This window comes from Sinohyriopsis cumingii, chromosome 11 (genome assembly GCF_028554795.1).
Source record: "Sinohyriopsis cumingii isolate HCF-2022 chromosome 11, ASM2855479v2, whole genome shotgun sequence".
NCBI classification, from domain to species: Eukaryota; Metazoa; Mollusca; class Bivalvia; order Unionida; family Unionidae; genus Sinohyriopsis; species Sinohyriopsis cumingii.
In genome coordinates this window covers 92,742,626-92,766,695 of record NC_142971.1, presented here as the reverse complement: position 1 = coordinate 92,766,695, position 24,070 = coordinate 92,742,626, and the positions used below count along the sequence as shown (strand labels likewise).

Here is a 24,070-nt window from a genome sequence, read left to right as displayed (position 1 = left end):
TTCCATAGCAACCAAAATGTTAAAGCTATTCGCGACTTCTTTTCCATAACGGTTGAACCAGTTTTGATCAAGCAGTATTGGAATATATCAACGTTGTATCTGGGGTGGATCCCCTACCAGTGGTGTGGTGTCTTGAGCAGTGTGTCGGAAAACGTAGCTTTTTCTATTTTAATGAAAGACTACGCCAGTTTGCACCAAAATCGCTATCCTAGATAGCATCCTTAGCAATGGTATATCTTCCTTGCCAACGGTTTGAAATGGGGACTGATATCTATCCTTATCACAGATGTGACCGAGTTGGCTCCCCTAGCAAAGACTGTGTTCAAACCAACAGGGTTAAATTGTACCAGTGATACCTATGTACCATCTAGTAGCGGTTACTACAATACAAAATACATAACACAGAACGGCTTTCTTGCAAAACTGATTTACTACATCAAACCAAATGTGGAATCATAGCATGAGTACCTTTCACATTTATGTAAGAGATATCCAGCTAAAGTTACTCAGAACTGAAAAACTGTTAAACAGCAAGTCAGCTGCCATCAATTTCTACCGAATAGCTAAAACATTGTTCTGATAACACTTTTGGATTTCTTGTTTCTTTGATAGAATTGACATTTTCTGGATCTAGTAAGGGAGAATAATGAAATTTCCAATATGTTATATACTTTATTTCATCTCTAGATTTTGGCTTTAAAAACAAATTTTAGCAAAGTGTGGTCTGATTCGAACTGGTTAAAATCAGATCTCCGCTGTCCTACATGAAGACCTGACCACGACCGCTTAGGGATCATTTTCTGGTGACCTTTGAATTAGACAATAGAAAAACATTTTTCACAAATCTTAACATGAATTAAATCGTTTGGCACACATTCATACTCTTCATCTACACTGCTCAGTCTCCAAAAGCGAAGATATTAGACTTCATCTGATTGGCTTATACAATTAGCGATTATGGTAATAGCATAGGTTACCAGAACATGACCCTTAAGCGGTCGCTGTCATATCTTTATGTATAACAATGGAAATCTGATTTTAATCAGATTATGTCAGATCAGTATCCAAATTTAATATGAGTCATATCCACATCACATATCAATTTACTTTTCGAAATCAAGAACAATAATAGATACTACATCATAGCCCGCAAGACTACATTGCAGGCTATGATAGGTTTATCTCCAGATAAACCTACGTTCAGTTCTGTCCAAATAACAACTAAGTTTAGTTCATGTATCATATTTATCACAACATCTTTACCTAGTTTACTGTATATTTATACTAAATTATAATCTCCAGCCACAATTAGATGTTAGATGTACATTTTGGAATGTATTTATTTCAGTCTGTATTTTAGATTAAATGAGATAACAGTCGGAATTTGGACCATGCATGTCAATCAGCAAACATTGTTTACCTTTATTTATTGCATCGAGCAATAACCGGCGTCCGTGTTCCTTTTCTTGGCATTGTTAAATTTATATTCAAAATTATTGTTGAATAGAATTACTAAACCTAATTGCTAAGGTCCATCACTGTCACGTGTTTTCTGTTGTACTTAAATATTATTCGACAAGAAAAACATTTGTTTAGACAGTCCAGTGGAAGTAGAGTGCTCGTTATTTGGACTATAATATTTGGACTATAATATTATTTTCGAACTCTTGTGAATTCTTCAACTGAGTTCTTGACAACGCCATCTTGACAAAGTCACGATTCTTGGCGGACCAGTACATTTCCGGTTTTGAAATTTATAATGAACTTTTCATTAATGTAGGACTTTCAAAAAAACTTTATCAGGATTATTCTGAATTCACATCATAATACTCTAAGTTCCTTTCACGTTTTCATTTTTGACTTTGATAATTAAATTCTTTGTTAAATTTCAAATATTTGTTGGTGTTACTTATTTTTTTTTTACTTAGCTTGCGAACATACAGCTGTAATGCAAGTCACTCCAGATCTTTGATTTCTCTATTGACTTGACCATTCGCAATATCAAATTTTAGTTAATTTTCCTGTATTCTTTTCTAAAAAGTAATTTTTGTCTTTTATGACCTTTTTAAACCCCTGTTTTATTGTGCTCTTGTCTGGATTGATCTCTATGCTACCATGTACATTACCATCAGAATATTCAGTTTCTTTACATCACTTTCATATTGTCATCTGGGTCATTGACAAACGTCTAGTCAGGCGAGGTTCTTGATTCTTGCTAGCTTATTTTTGTGACACAAACCACTATTCATAGGGCTTGTTCGCACTTTTCTTTTAGTCCACGTATCCTAATAGGAATGGGAGCGTTCGTTCACGAATGATGACACGTCGATATAACACAAATACTGACACACATGCGTACTAAATTTTCGGTCTTGTTCAAGTAAATGTTTTTGTCAATGGATAGGTCACTATTATTTGTAACAATTGTTGTCCCCCTTCATTTGGAAAAGGAGGGCATATAGTAGTTCAACGTAACCATCACATTATACACACTCCAATATTGTTATGTCTGTCCGAAAGCAGTATGTCTGAGCACGCAAGGTATAGTAGATACATTACATAAATTATATTTATAGCAACAAGGTTAATTCCTGTCCTGTCCTATTTCAGCTTAAACGTTGGATGGGGAAACATAGGACTGGCTTTTGTGAGCTCATCTACTCTAATTAGGTCTGGAATACGTGTTCTCGCAGCGAACAAATATACGGATTTAGAAGTTGCTCAAAGTTGTTGAGATCAAAGAGAAGTCGATCCTTCTGTACTAAAAACATGCAAGTATACACATTACCCCATTTTTGTTGTTGAAGAACCTATGCTAGTCGGACAACATCAGAAATATACATGTATGCTGACAAAAATAGAAATAGACATGTATACAGATAACATAAATAGATATATGCAATAGTTCAGGTTTTCTCGTGGCTAGTGTGTACACGCTATTTCATACCCTGACGAAGAGCTTAATTAGCTCTAAAGTTTGGAAAACTTGTAAAATGACCGTTACCAATTTGTGTGTATATATATATATATATATAGAGAGAGAGAGAGAGAGAGAGAGAGAGAGACAGACAGACAGACAGACAGACAGACAGACAGAGACAGAGAGAGAGAGAGAACTTGTAAAATGACCGTTACCAATTTGTGTATATATATATATAGAGAGAGAGAGAGAGAGAGAGAGAGAGACAGAGAGAGAGACAGAGACAGACAGACAGACAGAGAGAGAGAGTATGCCAGTGTATGCATTGCGTTATATGAGCATGTTAATTTACATCAGTGTAATTTCAAGATGTAGTGCGCCCATAAATAAAATTGTACAAACTCACCATTGTAAGTAGCATATACCAGTGCATGCTGACGTGTCAGTCTGGTTATCAGTATTCAGTAATAACATTTGGCCTTTACCTAAGGAGGATCTGTAATATGCTTGTATTTCTACACAGATAAGAAGTACTTCTTAGTTATATATACAGCTGGATTAAACTACTGCTATATCTGGGACACCTGAGTTCACCTATGTACCCTCCAAGTGTCTTTACCCTGTAATGTGAACTAACGACACACTCAGTTCGATAAACTGTAACATACACTCAATTGTTACTTGTATCAGCCGTTCGGGTACCATGGAAACAGTATACTGTGCGACAACCATGTACCCTGACCTTGCTGCATATGTTCGAACGGCTTTGCCAAATGCCAACGTTATCAACGTCAAGGTTCTCGAACGAGGTAAGACAACTTTTAATTTTTAATACCGTGTTAAGGGATGTACTATATATATATATATATATATATATATATATATATATATATATATATATATATATATATATATATATATATATATATATATATATTTGTAATTCAGTTTGTCAGTTATATTCTGTGCATATGATTCACTAAATATATCATTATTTTGTATTTCATAAAAATTCTTAAATTGTTTACACTGAATGGAAATGCTAAGACACGTTTGATAGCTATGAGGGAAATGGCCACCCAAAGACTTTGTATAATTATATACAGTCATGCAAGTAGATGTAAGCTCTTACCGGTACGGTACCAACCCCCGATCCTGTCTTTCCGTCACGGCCATACCGGTAATTAATGTCTTCAGAGCACGCGTTCCAGTCCGCACCAGCCTACTTGATCAACTGATTATTGCCTCAAGCGTGTATACAAAACAACCATTAAATGTGTCAACTTGACAGACGATTGACCTGTTTTAAAACAATCTAACAAAGTCGTCGGTTTCTTACAATAAGCTTAGCTCACCTATGCGTAGCAGATTGGAGTCGTATTCTACCTACCTACCTACCTACATAACTACCTAGCTACCTACCTACCTACCTACATACATACATACATACATTACGGCTTATTCTAGAGGTTGTGTACACTATTATTTGAATTTCCACCACAGTTGCAGATTGCCCCCGACAATCAGACATAATCCTCGCTTTCAGAGCGAAAGGATTACCAATAGAAGAGATTGAGGGAATACAAAATTGGAGGAGGGGGGGAAGAAATTGATTTATTATCTACCCCAAAGATTATGACACCCCTCTATTAGACATGGGGCAAATATAAATAAAGGGAATGACAGCAAAGGTGTCAGAAGCCCCCCTAATCACCAGAGGGTTAGAGCCCAGAGCAAGAGACATAATGATCTCTGGGCTCCCCTTAGAAGTTGATAACGAAGCTCTGATTGACAAAATAAGACAGAAATTACAGATCGCCATAAAAAAAGAAAAAATGGCAACTGGGTGGTGTTACCAGAAAATAAAAACAGGGTTAAGAATCATTACAGTTGCCAAAGAGTACGCAGACAAACTCCCAACATTTTTCTATGTTTTAGGGTTTCTGCTAAAGACGTGGTACAAAGGATGCCAGTACGAGCGTCCCTGTACACGATGCAGGAAGATTGGGCATGCGCCTAGAGATTGTAGAAACCCGATAGCCCCAAGTACCTATGCAAGTGCGGCGGCTACAAACTACAACCAAAACAGCTGATGAGGAAATAAACTGCGAAATAGAGATTGATTTCGCAAGTACGGTCACAAATGAAATGACCACACAAGCTCTCAACTAAATGACACAATAACTACACCTTATGGTAACACTCAGACATCCAAAACCAATTAGACTGGCAAAGATCTATAGTGGGAAGACTCTGTTACCCCAAAAAAGACTTGCCGTCCAGGAAACCCCAATTACAAGGATGGAATATTGGAAGAAGAAAAAAAAAGTATTTTCTAATACAAATTGAGGACGACAATACCCAAGAGAGTGGGGGGAAACAAGAAGAGCTACCAGTTGACATATTGGGAATCAAACCCTTGACGTTAACATCAACACACGTTACGTCGTCGCATGGCTTCTCCCCCGAAGGGGAGTTGAGCTTTGTCGACCAAACGATAAACATAACTCAAGAAGCAGTAATCCCGCCCGTAAGGGCTAAAATCATAAAAGAAAAGGAAAGACACTGACACGGACCTAGAAACCCCCGACAGAACAAGCAAACAATGACAATAGAACAGACGCGGAAAACGAAAACGAATATGAATCAGACATGAAAACCATAAATAACTCACACATTACAGAAAACAGCAACCAATCAAACGAGGCTCTGGAAACAATCCAGAGCCCCACATAAATATAAACATAATATAAATACAATAAAAATTTAATAAAACAACCTTAACTGATATACATACAAATAAAGCCTACATATAACGTGATGCGGCACCTGGTAAGTGAACCACAAAATGGAAGAAACAAACTTCTGGATCGCTACTATCAACATCAATGGGATAGACAAAGCGAAAGCAGACACAATAGCCAAAGAAACAAACTTTGATGTAATAATGATACAAGAAACACACAATAGCATTACGCCAGAACTCAGATTTTTAATAGAAGACAAACTTAACGCAATGGTGATATGTAATGATTATACAAATAATGATATTAGAGGGTGGTGGTGGCTATAATAATAAAAAAATAAATAGGGAATAAGCTGGGAAAGGTTTGAAAAGGGGTAGTTTTTTAAGGGACGGTTGTTGCATGTTAAAATGTTAAATTGGCATATAATAAATAAGTACATGCCAGCCAATAGAAGTAAGAAACTTTATCGAAAATTTATCTAACTACCTACAACAATATTCGATGGAAAATCAAATCATAGGTGGAGGTTTCAATTGGGATGGGGATGAAATTGACAGAACGACTGACCTAGCAACTAGCGATAAAATATAACGAACTGAAATGATAAATTTATTAAATAAACACAATTTACATGACATTTATAGAAAACTGAACATATTAAGAAGAAAATTTACCTCTAATTATAAAGAAAAACAATCTAGCAGGATTGATAAATTTTGCCTGAATTTTTTATGGTTCATTAACATATATCAATACAACAATAACCAACCAAAAACTATCAGACCATTTCATGGTCACTATGGACCTTAAAATCGAAAAAAAAAAAGGGGGTGGGGTTCCAGGACTATGGAAGCTAAATAATAAAATTTTAAATTACAAAGAATATGTAGAAATAATACAAAAAGAAATCGAAACCTTCAAAAATGAAGAAACTATTAATATAATAAACGAATGGGATGTTTTAAAAAACATAATGAAAAGAATATCTATTCAGTACTCAAACAGAAGGGCAGAAAAAAAACAACAAAAAAGACAAACACGAACTCAAACTAGCATTAAGCAAAGCAACAAACGACGATAAAAAAAACGACTGACAGACAAAATTAAAATCATTAAAGAAGACGATAATCAGGGGAGAATAATAAGGGCGGGAAAATGTACAGAGATCTACAACATGGCAAATAACTTATAAACGAGAAGAATTTAGAAAGGGGGGAGGGATACAATTTTAAACAAAATCAAAATAAACAATGTAACCCATACTGTAAAGGAAGATACCCTAAATAGTATTTCCCTATATTATAAAGAACTATACACCACACAGAACATAGATGTCAGCACAATCGAAGACAACTACTTAAAAAAAAATGTCGACTGTGAGATTACATCAACAGAACATAGAAACCAATGTGATGATGTCATCTCAGATGAAGAAATTACAAAGAGCATAGCTACACTTACTAAATAGAAATCGTCAGGGAAAGATGGACTTACCGTGGAATTCTACCAGAAGTTCCACGGTGAACTAACGCCGATCCTAACGCTTTGTATAATAATATATTTTTAAGTAAAGACAAAATGACTCGATATATGAGGGAGGGGGTTAACACAATTATATGCAAAGGGAATGGGGATAGAGACGAGATTAAAAACTATATCACTTCTGAACACGGACTATAAAATTTTAAGTAGGATTTTAACAAATAGAGCAAAGGGTGGGATAAACAAAATAATTAATGTAAATCAAACTTGTGAGGGGAAAGGGAGGGATATACAAAACAATATTTTAAACATTAAAACCATAATAGACTACATAAATGAAACTGGTACGAAGGGTGCTATGGTAATGATCGACCAGGAGAAAGCTTTCGACCGATTAGAACAAAGCTGTATACAGAATGTATTTTAAAAAATTGGCTTCGGACCCAACTTCCGGAAATAGACCGAAATCCTATATACAGGGATAACTTCATGTGTACAGGTAAACGGAAAATGCACGAAAGAATTTGAAATACAACGATCAGTGAGACAAGGATGTCCACTATCAATGATAATATACGTAATGACAATAGAAATCCTAAGCCACAATATAAAAAACAACCCAGAAATACAAGGCATACAAATACCAAACCTTAAAAATGAATTAAAATTGCTCCAATATGCAGATGATTGCACCAAATTTATAAGAGAGGGGAAATGCTATAAACATCTAATAGAAGAATTTGAAAAATTTTGGTAAAGCGTCGGGTTCCAAAATAACCCACGACAAGACTGAAATCTTAAAAATAGGTAACTGGAGGGGCTACCACCCTGGATTACCCCAACACACATACCGAGAGACACTGTGAAGGCTCTAGGGGTTTACTTTGGTAAAAGAAAAAGAAGCTGTAGAAAACTATAAACATATTATCAATAAAATAAGAGAAAATGTGAAAATCTGGGCCATGGCGCCATTATGTATCATGGAGCGGGCTCAAGTGGCCAAGACTTATCGATACTCAAATATTAACTATATAATTAAATTCTTGAACATGGATAACAAACTTTTAAACAAAATAGACAATGAAATAATAGACTATATATGGAATCACAAAATGCATTATGTAAAAAAGAGACACTATATAGAGCAAAAAGTAGAGGGGGCTTGGGGTTGCCGAGCCTCTTATTACTAAAATTAACAATCATAATCAATAGATTAAACAAATTACAATCAGACCCGACTACAGCGTGGGAAGCACTGTACATATACTGGTTCGGCTTCATTTTGAGAAACCGACCAGAGATATACAAAAAAAAAAAAAACAAATAACCAAAACAATTTGAAGTGCCTCGTAAATTCAAACATATAAGAGAACTCATTTTAAAATATAGGGACAAAGCATATTTATGGAAAATAAAAAATAAGTAAAAGTCACGCTTGGATTAGGGAGGAGGTAACCAAAAATATAAAATGTAGGGTAGAGCAGGACAACTGGAGGGTAAACTGGACAAAAACTTAAGGAAGAAAAAAGATATGTTAAAACACAAAGTATACTTTTTAAATACCTGCACTACGACTGGCTAACAGGCGAAGAAGCAATCAAACGTCGTATGATCAGGATAATGCCGAAATGCCCTTTATGTAAAACAGCGAACTTCACCAAACTACATACGATTGCCCAATGTGATAAAACCAAACATAATAGGATAATGTTAATAATGGAAATTTGTACAAAAAATACAAGTATAAGAAAAACAACATTTTATGCATGGATGTAGACTATGAAAACAAAATCGTTCTAAAAATAAGAACTATATAGTAACAACGATGCTATCGTGCGGACAGGTGATACATATCTTTAAAAAAAGTAAAAATTAACCACAATACGAACTCAATACGTCTTACTACGAACAGCTACTTACCTTCAGGGTGATATAACACAATCTCTGTTGGATTAGGGGAGAGAGGAGAAGCGGGGAATCGGTTATACAGAACAAGAGTCGAGTAGCGCAAATGCGAGCAGATGCCATACCCATACCCCTACCTCTCACACCACAGAATTCATAGTTCAACAAAAAAATCAAATCATATTTCAAGTATTTCAACAACAAAAAAGAGAAAGGAAAGAAGAAGGGAGGAAAAATAAAAAAATAAAACGTTTTTAGAAAATTAAAATAAAATTTAAATCTTTTTGAATTTTTTTTTATATTTAAAGACATGTATAGTAAGGGATACAGGGAAACTATATGGGGAAAGTAAAAGGCGATGACATCATGGGGCTAAGTCACATGGCGCTACGCGAAGAGGTCAGACCCATGAAAGAGTCTTTGAAAACACCCCATGTAGAATACAAACTGGATAAGGGACCCCGAGTGGCCGAGTGGTCTAAAGCTCTCTCCGTTACGGATCACTGCCATCTCACCTCTGTCTGCGTTAGTTCGAGTATCCGATTCGGCCAATGAAGGTATGTGAGAAAGCTTGCCAGTAGCTTCTCTTGGGTCGGTGGTTCTTTCTGGGATTTTCCCGGGTTCTTCCTCCACCATTAATACTGGCCGCCACGTATAGCCAATCGTGTGCTGAAAAATGACGTAAAACTCAACAACAACCACAAACTGGATAACACTTAGTTTAAAACCTACTAACTTCTTCTATATCTTAAAAGCCATACAGCTCCTGCACTGTATGGTTGACAATACACAATAATGTGGTCTCATAAACAATTTTGGATCTTTCAATAAAGAAATGATAAGAAAAACTAAATAAAGGAGGCCTAACTCGACCCAGGAGAAACACATGCAGAATAAAGAAGTGTGGACCTTGGATCGAGCGTAACCTACCTATCAAGATCTTTAAAAACTAATACGAGGAACGACACATATTATCACTCGAATAACACAATAGGAATGTTTTTTTTTTAAATAAAATTGTAATAGTACACCTTTCCATCGTCAAAATTCTAAAACCATAAAACAAATCAACAGGAAAATAATATAAAATATTATAACGGATCCTAAATCCAAATTAGGAAGAAATACAACTGGGAAAAACATTTGATCTATACTTGCTGTCTCAGACATACAAAAAATATAGCATACACACAATATAGCACCACTACATATAACAAACAATGAGACCTAGGCGACCTCTAGCAAAGGTCAAAAAAATTTAAAGGGAAGGAACTTAGAGCAAAGTGAAGAAAACCAGGCTTGGACGAACAACCTTTTAGATAACCCTAAAGAAACATAAATACCCCATTAAAAAATTCTAGAACAATTTTTTTTTTATATAAAATTATGTTTTAAATAAAACATACAACACACCTGAAAGGGAAAAACACAAACACAAAATACTTTTTATTTTTTATTTTGGAATGGGGGGGGGGGCATCTGTCTGGTGCCCCAAAAGAAGAAACGGTGTACTAATTTTATCCCATACGTTGAGGATATTCTAATTTTCGGGTGAATTAAGGCTTATTCTAGAGGTTGTGTACACTATTATTTGAATTTCCACCATACTTATGTGAATTATTGCACCTACGCGGACAGTTTCTGCGTATCTGACCGCATGGTCTTCGCGGCTGTGTTGTGGTTCGTATTCGCACACATTGTTTATATATATTTATCACCCCTGGTATAGCGGATGTCTCTAATGTTGTTAAGGTAATTAACTATTAATTTCTTCTTTACTGCCTATGTCGTATCGGAATGAATAATGACGATGCAGTGAACTAAGTGCAAGGAATTCAAAGCCAGCGAGGATTCTCGTGACTCGTGCATCACGTGTGCATCGTTGGCTACCTGCTGAACGCGCGTCCTTTGTTAAGACACTGTATAATCACTAGAAAACTGCAGCAACAAAACATACAGTGAGAGACTTGGAAAATCAACGACCGAGAGTACAAATGTTTTGAGCATTAGCCCTAATACTGAGTTTTTGACCAACCAATGGCTAGAATATGAGATGTAATTAACTTCCGACAAACCATACAATGGCGAATGATTTGACGGCTTCCTCTAACCTTGATCCTGTGTAGCAGTACGCATGTTTACTCTTAACCTGGCTTAGTCCATTTCACGCCCTAACTCTGCGAAACATTGCCTCTCTGTTCTTCGTGACTAGAGAGAGAAAGTGCCGTAGCGGCCAGCACAAGGACTGTTACTTCATCTCTGTGTCTATCAACCCTCGCTTTATTAGTCATATCTGACTAAGTCTCAAAGATTGAATGACAGGAGATTAGGAAATGCGAGATCGTACACTACACAAACCCAAAAAGCTAGACGCAATCCCAATCATGTATACATCGACAATTGTCTCCTGGGCGTAAGAAACGAATTTTATCTACCCCAAGTTTCCACGCTCCGTTGACTTTTGTCCCCGACAGTCAGCAGACAAATATCACGTAGACACCATGCTTTTGTTCTTCATGCAGCATTGCATCAATCTCTTCCCTCCAGGCGAGTTAGCAATCAAAATGACCTCAGAGGGGCTTCGGATATAGTTTTGCCAACCTTTGGACTTGGGTAAGGATAAACTTTTGCTGCAAGAGATATGGGAGCTCATCCAGAAACTGACAGTGGAGATTGTTCGGAATACGCAGTCTCCGGGATGATGCTCCATTCTTTTCTTCTGGTCAGGACGACTAATGGCAACCTTAGACCTCAGTCGTCTAAATTAGTTCATACTTTCACCGAAATTCAAGGAGACGGTCCGATCAATCCGCCCCTCTGTTCGTCCAAACAAATTTGCAAACACTCTTGGTCTGACAGTCGCATAGTTTCACGTTGTCATCCATCTGTCCTCATGGATATTTCTGCGGTTTGCGTACAGAGTAAATTGTTATCAGTTTCGCAGTTTCCCTTTCGCCGTGAACATAACTTATTGTGCTTTTACAAATCTACTCAAATTCGTACTCTCTCTGTCCGTACTACTTCATCTACTTCCACTGAAGCGTATCTGGACGACGGTTACTCAGAACCATATGGTAAGATCAATTATAGGTTTTGTTGAAAAAGAACAATATCATTTCCATTTTACATCTAATTCTTCTGATCATTTGGGAAACGTTCCATCTTTGCCCACCATATCAGTTTGTCATTCTTGGTATTTAATTTCTCACAAGCATCAACGTGATACCTATTTGCCAACTTCAGTGGTTGTAATGAACGATCTCGAACAGCCCGTTTCCAACATAAAATTGATAACAGCCGGGAAGTTTCTGAAACTCTTTGAATTGTTCAGTGTAGCTGTGGATATTATCCCGCTTTATTTCCTCTACATCTGGCATTCGCAGCATCGTTATCTTAGTCCCCCCCCCCCTTCTCAATGCCATTTGAATACATGATCAGCGTAACGAGCGAGATTATATCATTTCTGAAACAGTAACGCAGCAGGAATACTTCTCGAGCGTCGGCAACTGGATGTGACAGTGTGTACAGACCCATGCATCTGTGGACCGGAACATCATATACCTGTAAACGGACTTCGACACCGGAAGATTCCACTTTGGTCCAGTAGACTCAGATCTTCTCATCAATCTCTCGGGATGAAAGCAACCATCAAAGCCTTTCATTTTTGGAGCGACTGTCTCCTGCATTATAATCTAAGAATTTCGCTGCTGGTCTGCGCATTGCAACTTCGACACCGTCAGCAGCCAGTGGAGTCCGGAAGAAACAGGTCTCCACATTAATATTTTGAAGATGAAAGCTATTATCAAAGTCATTGAGTTTTGGAGCGACCGTCTTCAGAACAAGGTGATGCTCATCATGTCAGACGTCTAGGTGGTAGTGACATACGCACAGGGCGGTACCAAATCATCGCAACCCTGCCTTCTGATCTTGGAATACCGCCACTACTGTGTACAACGCAACAGCGACATCCAGCTCAGACATATCCCCGGCATACTCAATATCTTGGCCGATTTGCAGTGAAGGATGGGACATATCCTCCATACGTAACGGTACCGTCATCCATCGGTATTTTGTCAGATTTTCCCGCTTTGGGGCAACCTCTGAACGATCTCTCAGCAATCATGTGGAATCACAAACTGACTTCTTTCGTTTTCATTGCACAAACCCCAAGTCTTAGTCCATCAATGCTCTTTCTTTCATTTGGGTAGTAGAAAAAATTCAACATTTTAATTGTGGTTAAGAATTGCACGAGCTAGAAGACACTCCACTTCAAGGGTTTACAAAGGAATGTCCTCCTTTTGAGGGTATTGTGAAACGCAAATAAAACCACAATACAACAACAACAACAACAAAAACATTGTCATTTGAAAGTCTTTGTCCCACAAGTAGCCGACTTTTCACTCTGGCTGTTTGAGGAGAAACGTTCGAGCCGCTTACTGTTATGGGATACCTTTATATGATATCAGGTACATTATGCCATTAGGACAGAGAACATCTTGGTCATAGCAACGACCTCTCTGACTTGCTGTCCAACTTTGAATTGCATACAAATCAATCACATTGTTTCTCATATGGAATCGTTCCTTGGTGCCGACCTGACTGATTTGAAATAAATTCCAGCCTTTAGTTGGATCTTGCAAAAGCTCCTTTCAAATAAAGTTTGATTCCCGAAATTGTTAGCTTCGACATGCAAATTCACTCAGTTACATGTTTTCTATGTTGACCCAGATTACCTTCAGTTTCAACCTGATATCTCAGCTGTAATTTTTACGCCGTCCGTGTTGGTCAACAGAAATAGGTTTCCATCAGTGTGCAATGCAAAAATCATCATACGACCTCTCACTTTTGTCGACAGCACCTCGAGATGCGTTCAGATAGGAACCGGTACGTGCGCTCGAACTTTATTTGAGACTGACTGAGCCAAACATGGCCCTCGAAGACGCCTCTTTATCCAAACTAAACACGGGAAAGGGTTATAATTCTTGAGCACTGGTTGAAGTGGGTAATACTTACAGCGTGCTTTGACATATTGCCAGAAGAGAGTAGCCCAATGAAGATCTCTGCTCATGAAATAAGACCACTAATTGTGATCCATGCCTTTGACCCCAATTTCTCTCAGGAAGATATGGTCATGGTCGTCGGTCGACATTCAGTCAAACTTCTCGAATTTCTATCTGCGAAACCACAAAGACACAATCTGGATCTAAACGACCCAGTCTTAATGATACAAGCGGCCTCAGAACAACCTCTGAACATGCACTCTGCAAAGCATTTGCTGGATTTATCCAGAAGATGTATGTGGTTAGAAGTTCTCGTTATTTCTTCTTTCTAGTAGGGCTTCTAATGAACATCGTCCCAGGTTGTGTTGCTCGCAAGTTAAGAGGGATGGTCGACATTTATATGGGGAATTAAATCTTCTTCTCTCGAAGAGGTTACCCGAGATATAGGTAGGTTGCTTAATGTTACCTCGGGCTGTGACTTATCTCTGTTTCCATTGTTTAATACTTTCCCATCCTCACTGAAATGCAAGCATCACATTACACAATATTCCGCGGAGCTTAAAACAAGCGCCACACCTCTACGGAAAGGGGAGATAATAGATAAGTGTTGATGTCCTTTGTCTATATAGTCTAGTCAGGAAAGACGAATTTTCATCTCTGGGACGCCTAGATTCGGGAAGTAGTAGGGCTTACATTCCTAACGTTAATGTGATCAAGTATTCTTAGAGAAACATAATTTACTGACAAAACTGTCTTCTTCCTTGATATTAGGCAACGGTTTGGAGTGGCTTTACATCCATACAAATTAGTTGCATATTCTCGATTAAGGTTCTGCAAATATCTCTTGCATTTTGCAAATTGAATAAATAACACTTTTGTAATGAAAACATAAAGATTATTGAAAGATACATCCTGACAAGTTTCTACACACGCACGTACCAAATTAAACGTAGATCACAGGATTTCACGCTTCACAGACTGCAAATATGTATTTTAAATTTAGCCCTTAAGCTCCACCTATGCAACAGTGATCAATGTAGATGATTATATACATCCTTATTACCAGGGCCGACAAGGGGGTGGGGGGCAACCGCAGGTATATCACCGAGGCCCAGGCCCGTAAGGGGGCCCAGGCGTAACAAAACTTTTTAATTTTATAAAATAAACATTTTGTTTCTTACCTCAGGGCCAATGATTGCTCTCTACAGCCCTGCGTATTACTGCCACACTCACACCAAAAGAAGATCACTGTGGTATAGATTTCATATTTTACTGGCTTAGGTTACATTTTACGTTTAGCGCATGATTGTTGTTGTTGAGTTTAATTATAGTGGCGTGCGCACAATTGTGCATGTGCCACTTTTTTCTGACTGCACCGCAGCCTGCTAGTTGTTCCTGGGGAAGGGGATGGTGCCACCCCCCCCCCAGGCTTTTATGGATTCAAGGAACCCTGATAGTCTGGCCTCAATCTGTGGGTCCATAAAGGTCCCTACAGTTGAATGGTTGGCTGTCATTAGTGGGAAGGAGAGCTCGGGAACGGTCCTGCTTGCTTTACATCGCTGGTTTGTTGTTGCATTTGGCTTTTGTTTCTTGCATATTTTTTTTCGATTTTTTTTTCTTCTTCAAAATGTTCTAAAAGGAGGGGGATGTTCTATACTGTTTATAGAGGTTCTTAGTAGAAATCATGTATGAAGAGAGATTTTCAAGGTTATTATGGTATTACTAGTCGAGGTGTTTAGGGTGTGTTTCCTACGTTATGTTATTTATAAGTTTTTAGATATTACCTCTTTAAGTTATTTATTAATTAATGTTTTTAGAGACTGAATGTTATTTATACTTTATTTAGCAAGAGACCGGAGTCCTAGCCGATTACACGGTTCGTTAAGGACATCTAGGACTGGAATCCTAGCTGATTACTCGGTTCGTTAAGGACATCTAGGACATCCGATTTTGCGGTTACCTTATTTTTTATAGGTGCTTCGTAAGTGAATTATTTATTAATACTTTTATAAAATTGAATGATATGTTATGGGTTTTTATGTGGTGGCTTCTAAATTTATTTAGCTAGTTACTGGGTCTTTTGGTTTTGTGGGGATAGTAATTATATTTTGTTCCTAAGTCCTGCTGAGTCTATGAATTGATTTATGTTTTTATATGCTGATTGTTTATTTTTATTAGAGTCCATAAGTAACTCTGGGTATGTGTGTGGTGATCCAATCTTCTTTTAGTTTTTGATAAATATTTTCCGAGCGGGTTGATATTTTGGGCATATATCGAATACGTGGTGTAGATCTTCAGTGGTGTGGCAGTTAAAGCAGTTAATGGTTGCTGGTTTGGGTCCTATAAACCTTCCAAAACTGCTTGCTAGTTTAGTTTTTCCAGTTATTATCCTGTTTATGGTTTTCTGTTCTAAATAGGTACCCTTAGGTATGTTCCTATCTACGTTTTTGGGGGTTTCATGGTGCTTTTTACCTTTTGTGGAGGAGTTCCAAAAATCTTGCCATGTTTGGTCTATATATGTTTGTGCGAAGCTTATTGCTTCTGTAGAGCTATAGTTAAGCTTGAGAGAGAGTTTTGATCTCCTAGTTTGGTTCTTGCAAATTTGTCTGCTGTTTCGTTGCCAGAGATTCCAATCTGCAACGGTATCCACATGAGCTCGACTAATTGATGGGCTGTGGTGATATCGTCGATTAATTGGCATGCTCTGTCGAGGAATTGTTCCCTAGAGTATGTGTTGCGATTTTGGATCGATTCGATAACGCTTAGGGAATCGCTTATAACGACGGCTTCAGGTATTTGGTTGTCTTTGATTCATTGTAGTGATTCAAGTATAGCCCAGAATTCAATGGTGTAAATGGAGCAATAGTCAGATAATCTGGATCCCGTTTGTATATTGAATTCAGGGATGACTATTGCTGCTGCTGTTCTTGGTGGGTTGTTTGTTTTTGATCCATCGATATATATTTTAACATAGTCCGGGTATTTTTGGTTGATTTCGTTTACCAGTACAGGTTTTAGTAAATTTTCTTGTCCTTCTTTATTGCCTAATTTGGTAGCTTCAATGTTAATCCTTGGTGGTTTTTGTAACCATGGTGATTTGTTCTGGTCTGTATTGTTTGTTACCTGTTTTTTTAGTAGAGGTATCTTTTCTCTTAGTTCAAGGATTACTTTGCCACTTGGTGTGATGGGTATGATTTTGGGTTTGAAGACAACTTTACACTTATTTATAGCTATTTTGGTGGGATGGTTGTCTTGGGTGGTATCTAATCGAATGGAGTATCGGAGGAGCAGTTCTTGCCTACGTAATTTTAAGGTTAGTTCTCCTGTTATTGTTTGTAGTTCTTCTAATGATGTTGTGGGGAGTGTTCCTGTGCATAATAGTAAGGCTTTTCTCTGGATATTGTCAAGTTTTTGTAGTACATGTTGCTTAGCCGAGTTATATGCTTGGCAACCGTAATCCAGTTTTGATCTAATTAGGCTTTTATATATCGTGAGGAGGGTTTCCTGGTTGGATTCCCAGTCAGTCCCTGTGATGTTCCTGAGTAAACTGAGATCTTTATTACAATTCTGGGTGAGTTGTTCAATGTGCTGTTTCCATGTGAGGTGGTTGTCAAAGAACATTCCTAGGAATTTTACTACTGTTACGTATTTGATTAATTGATTTTGTATATAGAAGTTTGGATAGACTATGTTGTTATTTCGTTTGGGGGTGAATATGATTGCCACAGTTTATTCATGAGATATTTTGAAACCCCATTTGTTCGCCCATCTCCCTATGTTGTTTAGGCTCTGCTAGATTTCTTTAACTACTGTGTTATTGGCAGGATTTCCATTCTTCCATATGCCACTATCATCTGCAAATTGTGACAAGTTTATTTTTGCGGAGGCTGCATTGAGGTCAAAGTTGTTTACCATTCGGTTAAATAGTAAGGGACTTATTACACTGCCTTGCGGTGTTCCAGTTTCAAGTGAAAATTCTTGGGTGTTGCCTATTCTTGTGGTAATTTTCCGGCCTGTGAGGAAATCGCCAATCCAGTTGAACAAGCGTCCAGTTATTCCAAATTGGTTTAATCTGGCCATTAGTCCATTGGTCCATACTAGGTCGAACGCTTTTTCTTGGTCAAAAAACACCGCTATGAGGTTGCGATCGGTTTTCCTATGTGCGTTAAAAGCGAGTTTGATGTCTGTTTCCAATCTGAGAAGTTGGTCAGTGGTGGACCGTTTGTTCCGAAAGCCACATTGATTAATGGAGAGTAGGTTATTGGACTCTAGGTGGTGTTTAAACCTATTTGCGATTATTGTCTCCATTATTTTACAAATATTGTTTGTAAGGGAGATGGGTCGGTACGAATTTATGTTGTTGGGATCTTTACCCAGCTTGGGGATTGGTATTACTATGGCCTCTTTCCATTTGGTGGGTAGTTGGCTTTTATCCCATATCCTATTAAAGAGTTTGATTATGGCTATTGTTATATTGATAGGTAGTTTTTTTGTAGATAATGTAACCTAACTGATCCTTACCGGGGGATGTTTCGTTTTTGGATCGTAGGGCTATCTTCCATTCATGTATCGTGATGTCGCTATTTAGGTGAGATTCTTTTGTTCCTTGGTCTTGAAACATTTGAGGTTGGGTTCCCTCCATTAGTTTTTTGTGTTCTTGAAAGTTTCTGGTGTGATTACTGTTGCTACTCATGTTCGAAAAATGCTTCGCTAGGAGGTCTCCCTTATCTTTATTTGTTATGGCATTTTTAATTTTTGGGGCTGAGGTAGTTGCTTTCCCTTTTATGGCTTTTATCTTGTCCCATATTTGTTTTGAGTTTAATATTAGACTCAGTTTAAAGGTTTGCCATAGATTAATTTTAGCAGTTCTTATAGTTTGTTTTAGTGCTTTTTCTTTATCTTTATATTGCTGGAAGTTGATAGAAGTTTTGGTGCGTTTATATTTATTTAAGGCCCTTTTTTTGTCTTTATGTACTATAGTGCACTGTTTAGTCCACCATGGTACAGGGTTTTTATTTTGGATATTAGTTGTCTTTGGTATGCATCGGTTAGCTGCTTCTATAATTGTGTCTGTTATGTTATCACAATACATGTCAATACTTGGGCTCTCTCAGTTATCTGGATTTACTCTAGCTAGTAATAATTGGAATTGGTCACAGTCTGCCTGTTGGTACCTCCATTTAGGAGGGGTTTCGTTTGGAATGTGTTGAGTTTTTGTTTGAATATTGATTGTGATGGGAAAAATGGCAACTTCCTAACGTATCTTCCTGATCAACCCACCAATTTGTGATTTGAGCCAATTTTGGGGTAGTGATGGTTAGGTCTATGGCTGAGAGAGTGCCATCCTCAGGGCTTAATCTAGTGTTCGACCCGTCATTTAAGATGACCAGATTGTTCTCAGTTATCCAGTTTTCAACCATTTTCCCTCTTTGATCTTTCTTTTTACCTCCCCATAATTATCTGTGTGCGTTGAAGTCACCACAGATCATTAGATTGTTGTTGTTGTTATTAGTGATTGCCTTTAGTGAGATTAGGTTGGTAGGGCAGAAGGTACCCCCTGGGTCGTATGCATTTATTATTTTAATGTTTGTGGTTCCTATATTTATCATTGCTGACATTATTTCGATGCTATTATTGACGTTTAGGTTAGGGGGTACTTCTATTACTTCGTAGTAGATTAGTGTATCCATTAAAAATATTGCTAGTCCACCCCCTTTCTGCCCCATGGGTCTGTGTTTAAAGATTCCCTGGGTATAGCCTTGTAGTTTGGGCAGGCGTTTGTGTTCTTGTGTTATGAGGGTTTCCTGTAGGCAGATTACGTCTGGTTTTACGGCCGTATTATTCAGTTTGTTCTGCAGTTCTGATAGGTTTTTAAAGATTCCTCTGCAGTTCCATTGCCAGATGGTGATTTTATTATTTTTTGTACTATTCATTTTTGACGTTGTCTTTATCTGTTAGTCTTGTGGTCCAATCAGCTAGTATGGTGAAAATGGTTTTGAGGGTTCTCATTATGCCACTGAGATCTTGCATTAGGGTTCCTGTTGTTAGGTTCATTACTTCCTGTATTAATTAGCGCATGATGAAATAGGTCTGACGTTGCTGTTTCTGCAACCTGTTTATGTCATTTTATGCCTATATTCAGGAACCTTGGCAAAGTGATGCTTCTTAATGAGTACTATACCCTCAGGACAAAAGTAGTTATCAATGACATATATTTAACTTTTCAATGACTTTGGTTAAATGTATGTTTTACGTTTATTTTTCAAGCTTTCTTGAGTTACATTATAAAATTAGACGATTATATGCCTCTTTATTAATGCTGTACCCTTAGAAAAAAGAATGATGGTCACGATCATCTAATTTCCACATTTTATTGGCGTAAGTTACGTTTATGCGTTGAGGTCATGATCAAACAGGCTTTTGTACCTCGTGTATATCGAAATTCATTAAACTTCGAGGGCATGCATCATGATTAGTACCAACATCGTAATCATAAAGTAAGTCACTGTAATCCATATGTTTCACATCACTAATTGTGTTTATTTCACAATTATATTCTTGCTTGAATCAGACTAGATAATCATGTGCAGTGCCACATGCTTTCAACAAGGAAAGTAAATGTAATTTACCTTTACATATTTAATTGGCTTACGTTGACTTTTATCATATGTTATACTCATGAACCAAACATGTTTCTTTGCATTCTGCGTATATTTTGCATGCTATATGCTAATCCTAATAATGGAACTTGGTGACTGGATGCATCTTTATAAGTTCTGTATTCAAAAGGAGGTCTCTGGAACATAAATTTATGTTTCGGTGATATTACTGAAATTTTATGTTTATAGTTCGTTTATTGGACACTGTTTGTGTTTCCGTTACAATTAGGAAAGTTGATAACTGGATGCAGCTATGTTAACACTGTATCATTACAACTAAAAGTAGTCACTGTGATCTCCATTTGTGCCTCTAGTTATAGATTAAGTATTTGTGTCTATCATAGTGTACATTCTTCCATAAAATAAATATAGTAGCCTACTACGAGGGCTCGTTTTGACCAGTGCAGTTAAAATTAGAAATATATTTGACAGTGATGTTTTATCCATATTAATTTATGTCCATTGTATACTATGATAGGTTACCCTCTTCGTTGTACATGTCAATGTGTATATTAAGTAAATGAGTGCATTGCATATTACATGTTTTATCCGCCGGATTCTTGCCTGAATTCGATATTATGACTTCATCTGGCATTGGTTATTTCTACCATTTCAAGTTTCGCTTTTTCCATTTCTCAGGTGTTGTAGCGCAGGAAAATGAAGACGACTTTTTGGACAATGCAGAAATTGTGATCGGAAACAATCTTGTTGCGGGCAACTACTTGTACAAATTTAAGAAACTAAAATGGTACCACACGCATGCCGCCGGTAAGTAAAAGCTCGTTGTATTACAGTTGACCCTGACAGGCTATGAGCTTTTGAGTCGAATTATATTGCAATGTGTTTAAATATTGATTGTCCTCATTTGCATTCTCTACTTATTATTATCATAAGTCGTTGAGCCAGACCTGCTATTTATATTCCCATAGTAAATATATTTGTTTTAGGTTATTTTTGGCATTATTTTAATATAGTCATAACAAAGACTTATAAAAATGGTACTAACAGCCACCTCGCTTGGCGCTCAGCATTAAGAGGTTAGTGTTAGGACCGGTCGACCTGGTGTCAGGATAATGTGACAGGGTGGGACATCATGCTACATCACTATAAACTGGCACACTGCAGACGTCGTAGTGATATGGCTGAAAAATTGTTAAAGCTACGCTAAAAATCCAAATCACACACACACACACACACATACACATACACACACACACACACACACACACACTGGTGACATATTGGTTATATGGATCATCCAATGTTTTCTGTGTGCAAACTATAGCCAGAGGATAAGGAAGGTGTTGTTTTTACGTTTCTGTTCGTTATTCTTATATGAAAGGTTACCAAGAATATAAACTATATCACTAACGGTCAGTAAATTTACATATTATTTTAACATTCAAAGTATACGGTCAAGTAGCTACAAGTCATAAACGTTGAATGCGTATAACCAGCTACACACACGTTTGTCATGTTAGAATAGTCACTATTAGGTTGCCAGGTATCAAAGTAAATGCTGTCTCATTTCTTTTAGCTGAATTTGTCTGTCATCGAGGAAACGATATCATTATCTTGATATAATCGGTTATTAGACATTGGGAACTGCCAACCAAGGTGATTGACAGGTGAAGTTTAAAACATAAATGATTAGCTGTAAATGTTATTGCCTACAGACGGTGGCGAAATTAGCTTACTATTCAGTACATCCACACGGGAGGTACAAATTATGAGCTGAGGAGAATTACAGAAGCGCGAGCAACGTCAATGAACTGCAGTACGTCTTCTATTGATCAAATAACCCCCCGCATCATGTCTTGTTTTGTGCCACAGATAATTCAGTGCACACACTGGTCTTATCAGCCACAGATATATTCACATAAACAAAACGAGTTATTGATTTCATGGCCATCTTAAAACTTGACTGAAGAGCAACAACAACGCATGAAATTGACGAATACGTGCTTTTTATTGCACCTTGTTTAATTCAAATAAATTACTAAGTGTAACGTACTCAGCCGATCATGATTTATGTGTTGACTCAACACCTTGTTTAATTCAAATAAATTACTAAGTGTAATGTACTCAGCCGATCATGATTTATGTGTTGACTCAACACCTTGTTTAATTCAAATAAATTACTAAGTGTAATGTACTCAGCCGATCATGATTCATGTGTTAACTCAACACCTTGTTTAATTCAAATGTTATTAAGTGTAATGTGCTCAGCTGATCATGATTCATTTGTTGACTAAACACCTTGTTTAATTCAAATAAATTACTAAGTGTAATGTACTCAGCCGATCATGATTCATGTGTTGACTCAGCACCATGTTTAATTCACGTAAGTTACTAAGTGTAACGTACTCAGCCGATCATGATTCTTGTGTTGACTATGTATATAAATGTTTGTGTGCGTGTCCAAGTTTTTTAAATTTCAATTCCATTCAATCATTAGAGTACAATTATCACTTTTTTAAAATTTTTGTTTCTAGGTATAGATCCAATAACCGATAAAATCAACCCAGAACTGGTAAGTCGAGATTACGACTCAGCTTCACTTGTGCCTTTATCAAATAATTTATACTAAAAACTTGAAATCTGGAGAGAACTTAAGAGATAAAATAGTTTAATGACCATCATTTCAATGCATATTGACATGGTGCCAATAACTTTGCCAGACTACCTTTCAATGCATATTGACATGATACCAATAACTCAGCCAGACTACTTTTCAATGCATATTGAAATGGTGCCTATATTTATGCAAGACTACTTTTCAGTGCATATTGACATGCAAACAAGAACTTTGCCAATGCATATTGACGTGCAAGAGGTAGCTTTGCCTGATTAAGTTTCAATGCATATTAGCATGGTACCACTATCTTTGAAAGACTATTTTTCAATGAAATAGTATCCAAAAGAATGAAATCGAAAAAAATGGGTTCGTGATTATGTCAATTATAATTCGCGACTACTTTCTATATTTGATCCAGGATTAAATTTAATTTTATCGCTGGCAATAGCATGTGAAGAAAGCTGACTATCTAAAGAGTTCAACCTTGTGTTGATAAACTTTAAAACACAAGTTTTATTAAAAGTTTTCATTGCCATCTAGTCAAGAATAATGAGGTAAATTGAATGAAATTTAAGTAAATGCCTGAAATACTGTTGAATTTTTATGCAGCCTTTGCCCCCGTTTACGCTGACTCGACGGACGGCGGCACGAAATATTAGTGCTCAGTATGTGATAACCTACATCTTGGCAACAGAAAGAAAAGTATTGCATCTGGCAGAAGCACAAACCAGAAAATCATGGAACCGGCAAGAAATTAAAATATTTTTATTTCATATGTT

At 37.1% G+C, this 24,070-nt stretch overlaps 1 protein-coding gene across 1 annotated transcript in view; it reads left to right on the top strand.

Moving 5' to 3' along the window:
• Positions 1-3,336: 3,336 nt before the first annotated feature.
• Positions 3,337-24,070, top strand: part of LOC149789011 (uncharacterized) — a 33,051-nt gene continuing 12,317 nt past the window's right edge. Inside the window, exons 1-4 of the mRNA XM_089975172.1 lie at positions 3,337-3,729; positions 21,353-21,481; positions 23,209-23,246; positions 23,901-24,037. Coding sequence (XP_089831298.1) covers positions 3,624-3,729; positions 21,353-21,481; positions 23,209-23,246; positions 23,901-24,037 — 410 coding nt within the window. The 5' untranslated portion in view covers positions 3,337-3,623. The remainder of the gene's footprint in view (positions 3,730-21,352; positions 21,482-23,208; positions 23,247-23,900; positions 24,038-24,070) is intronic.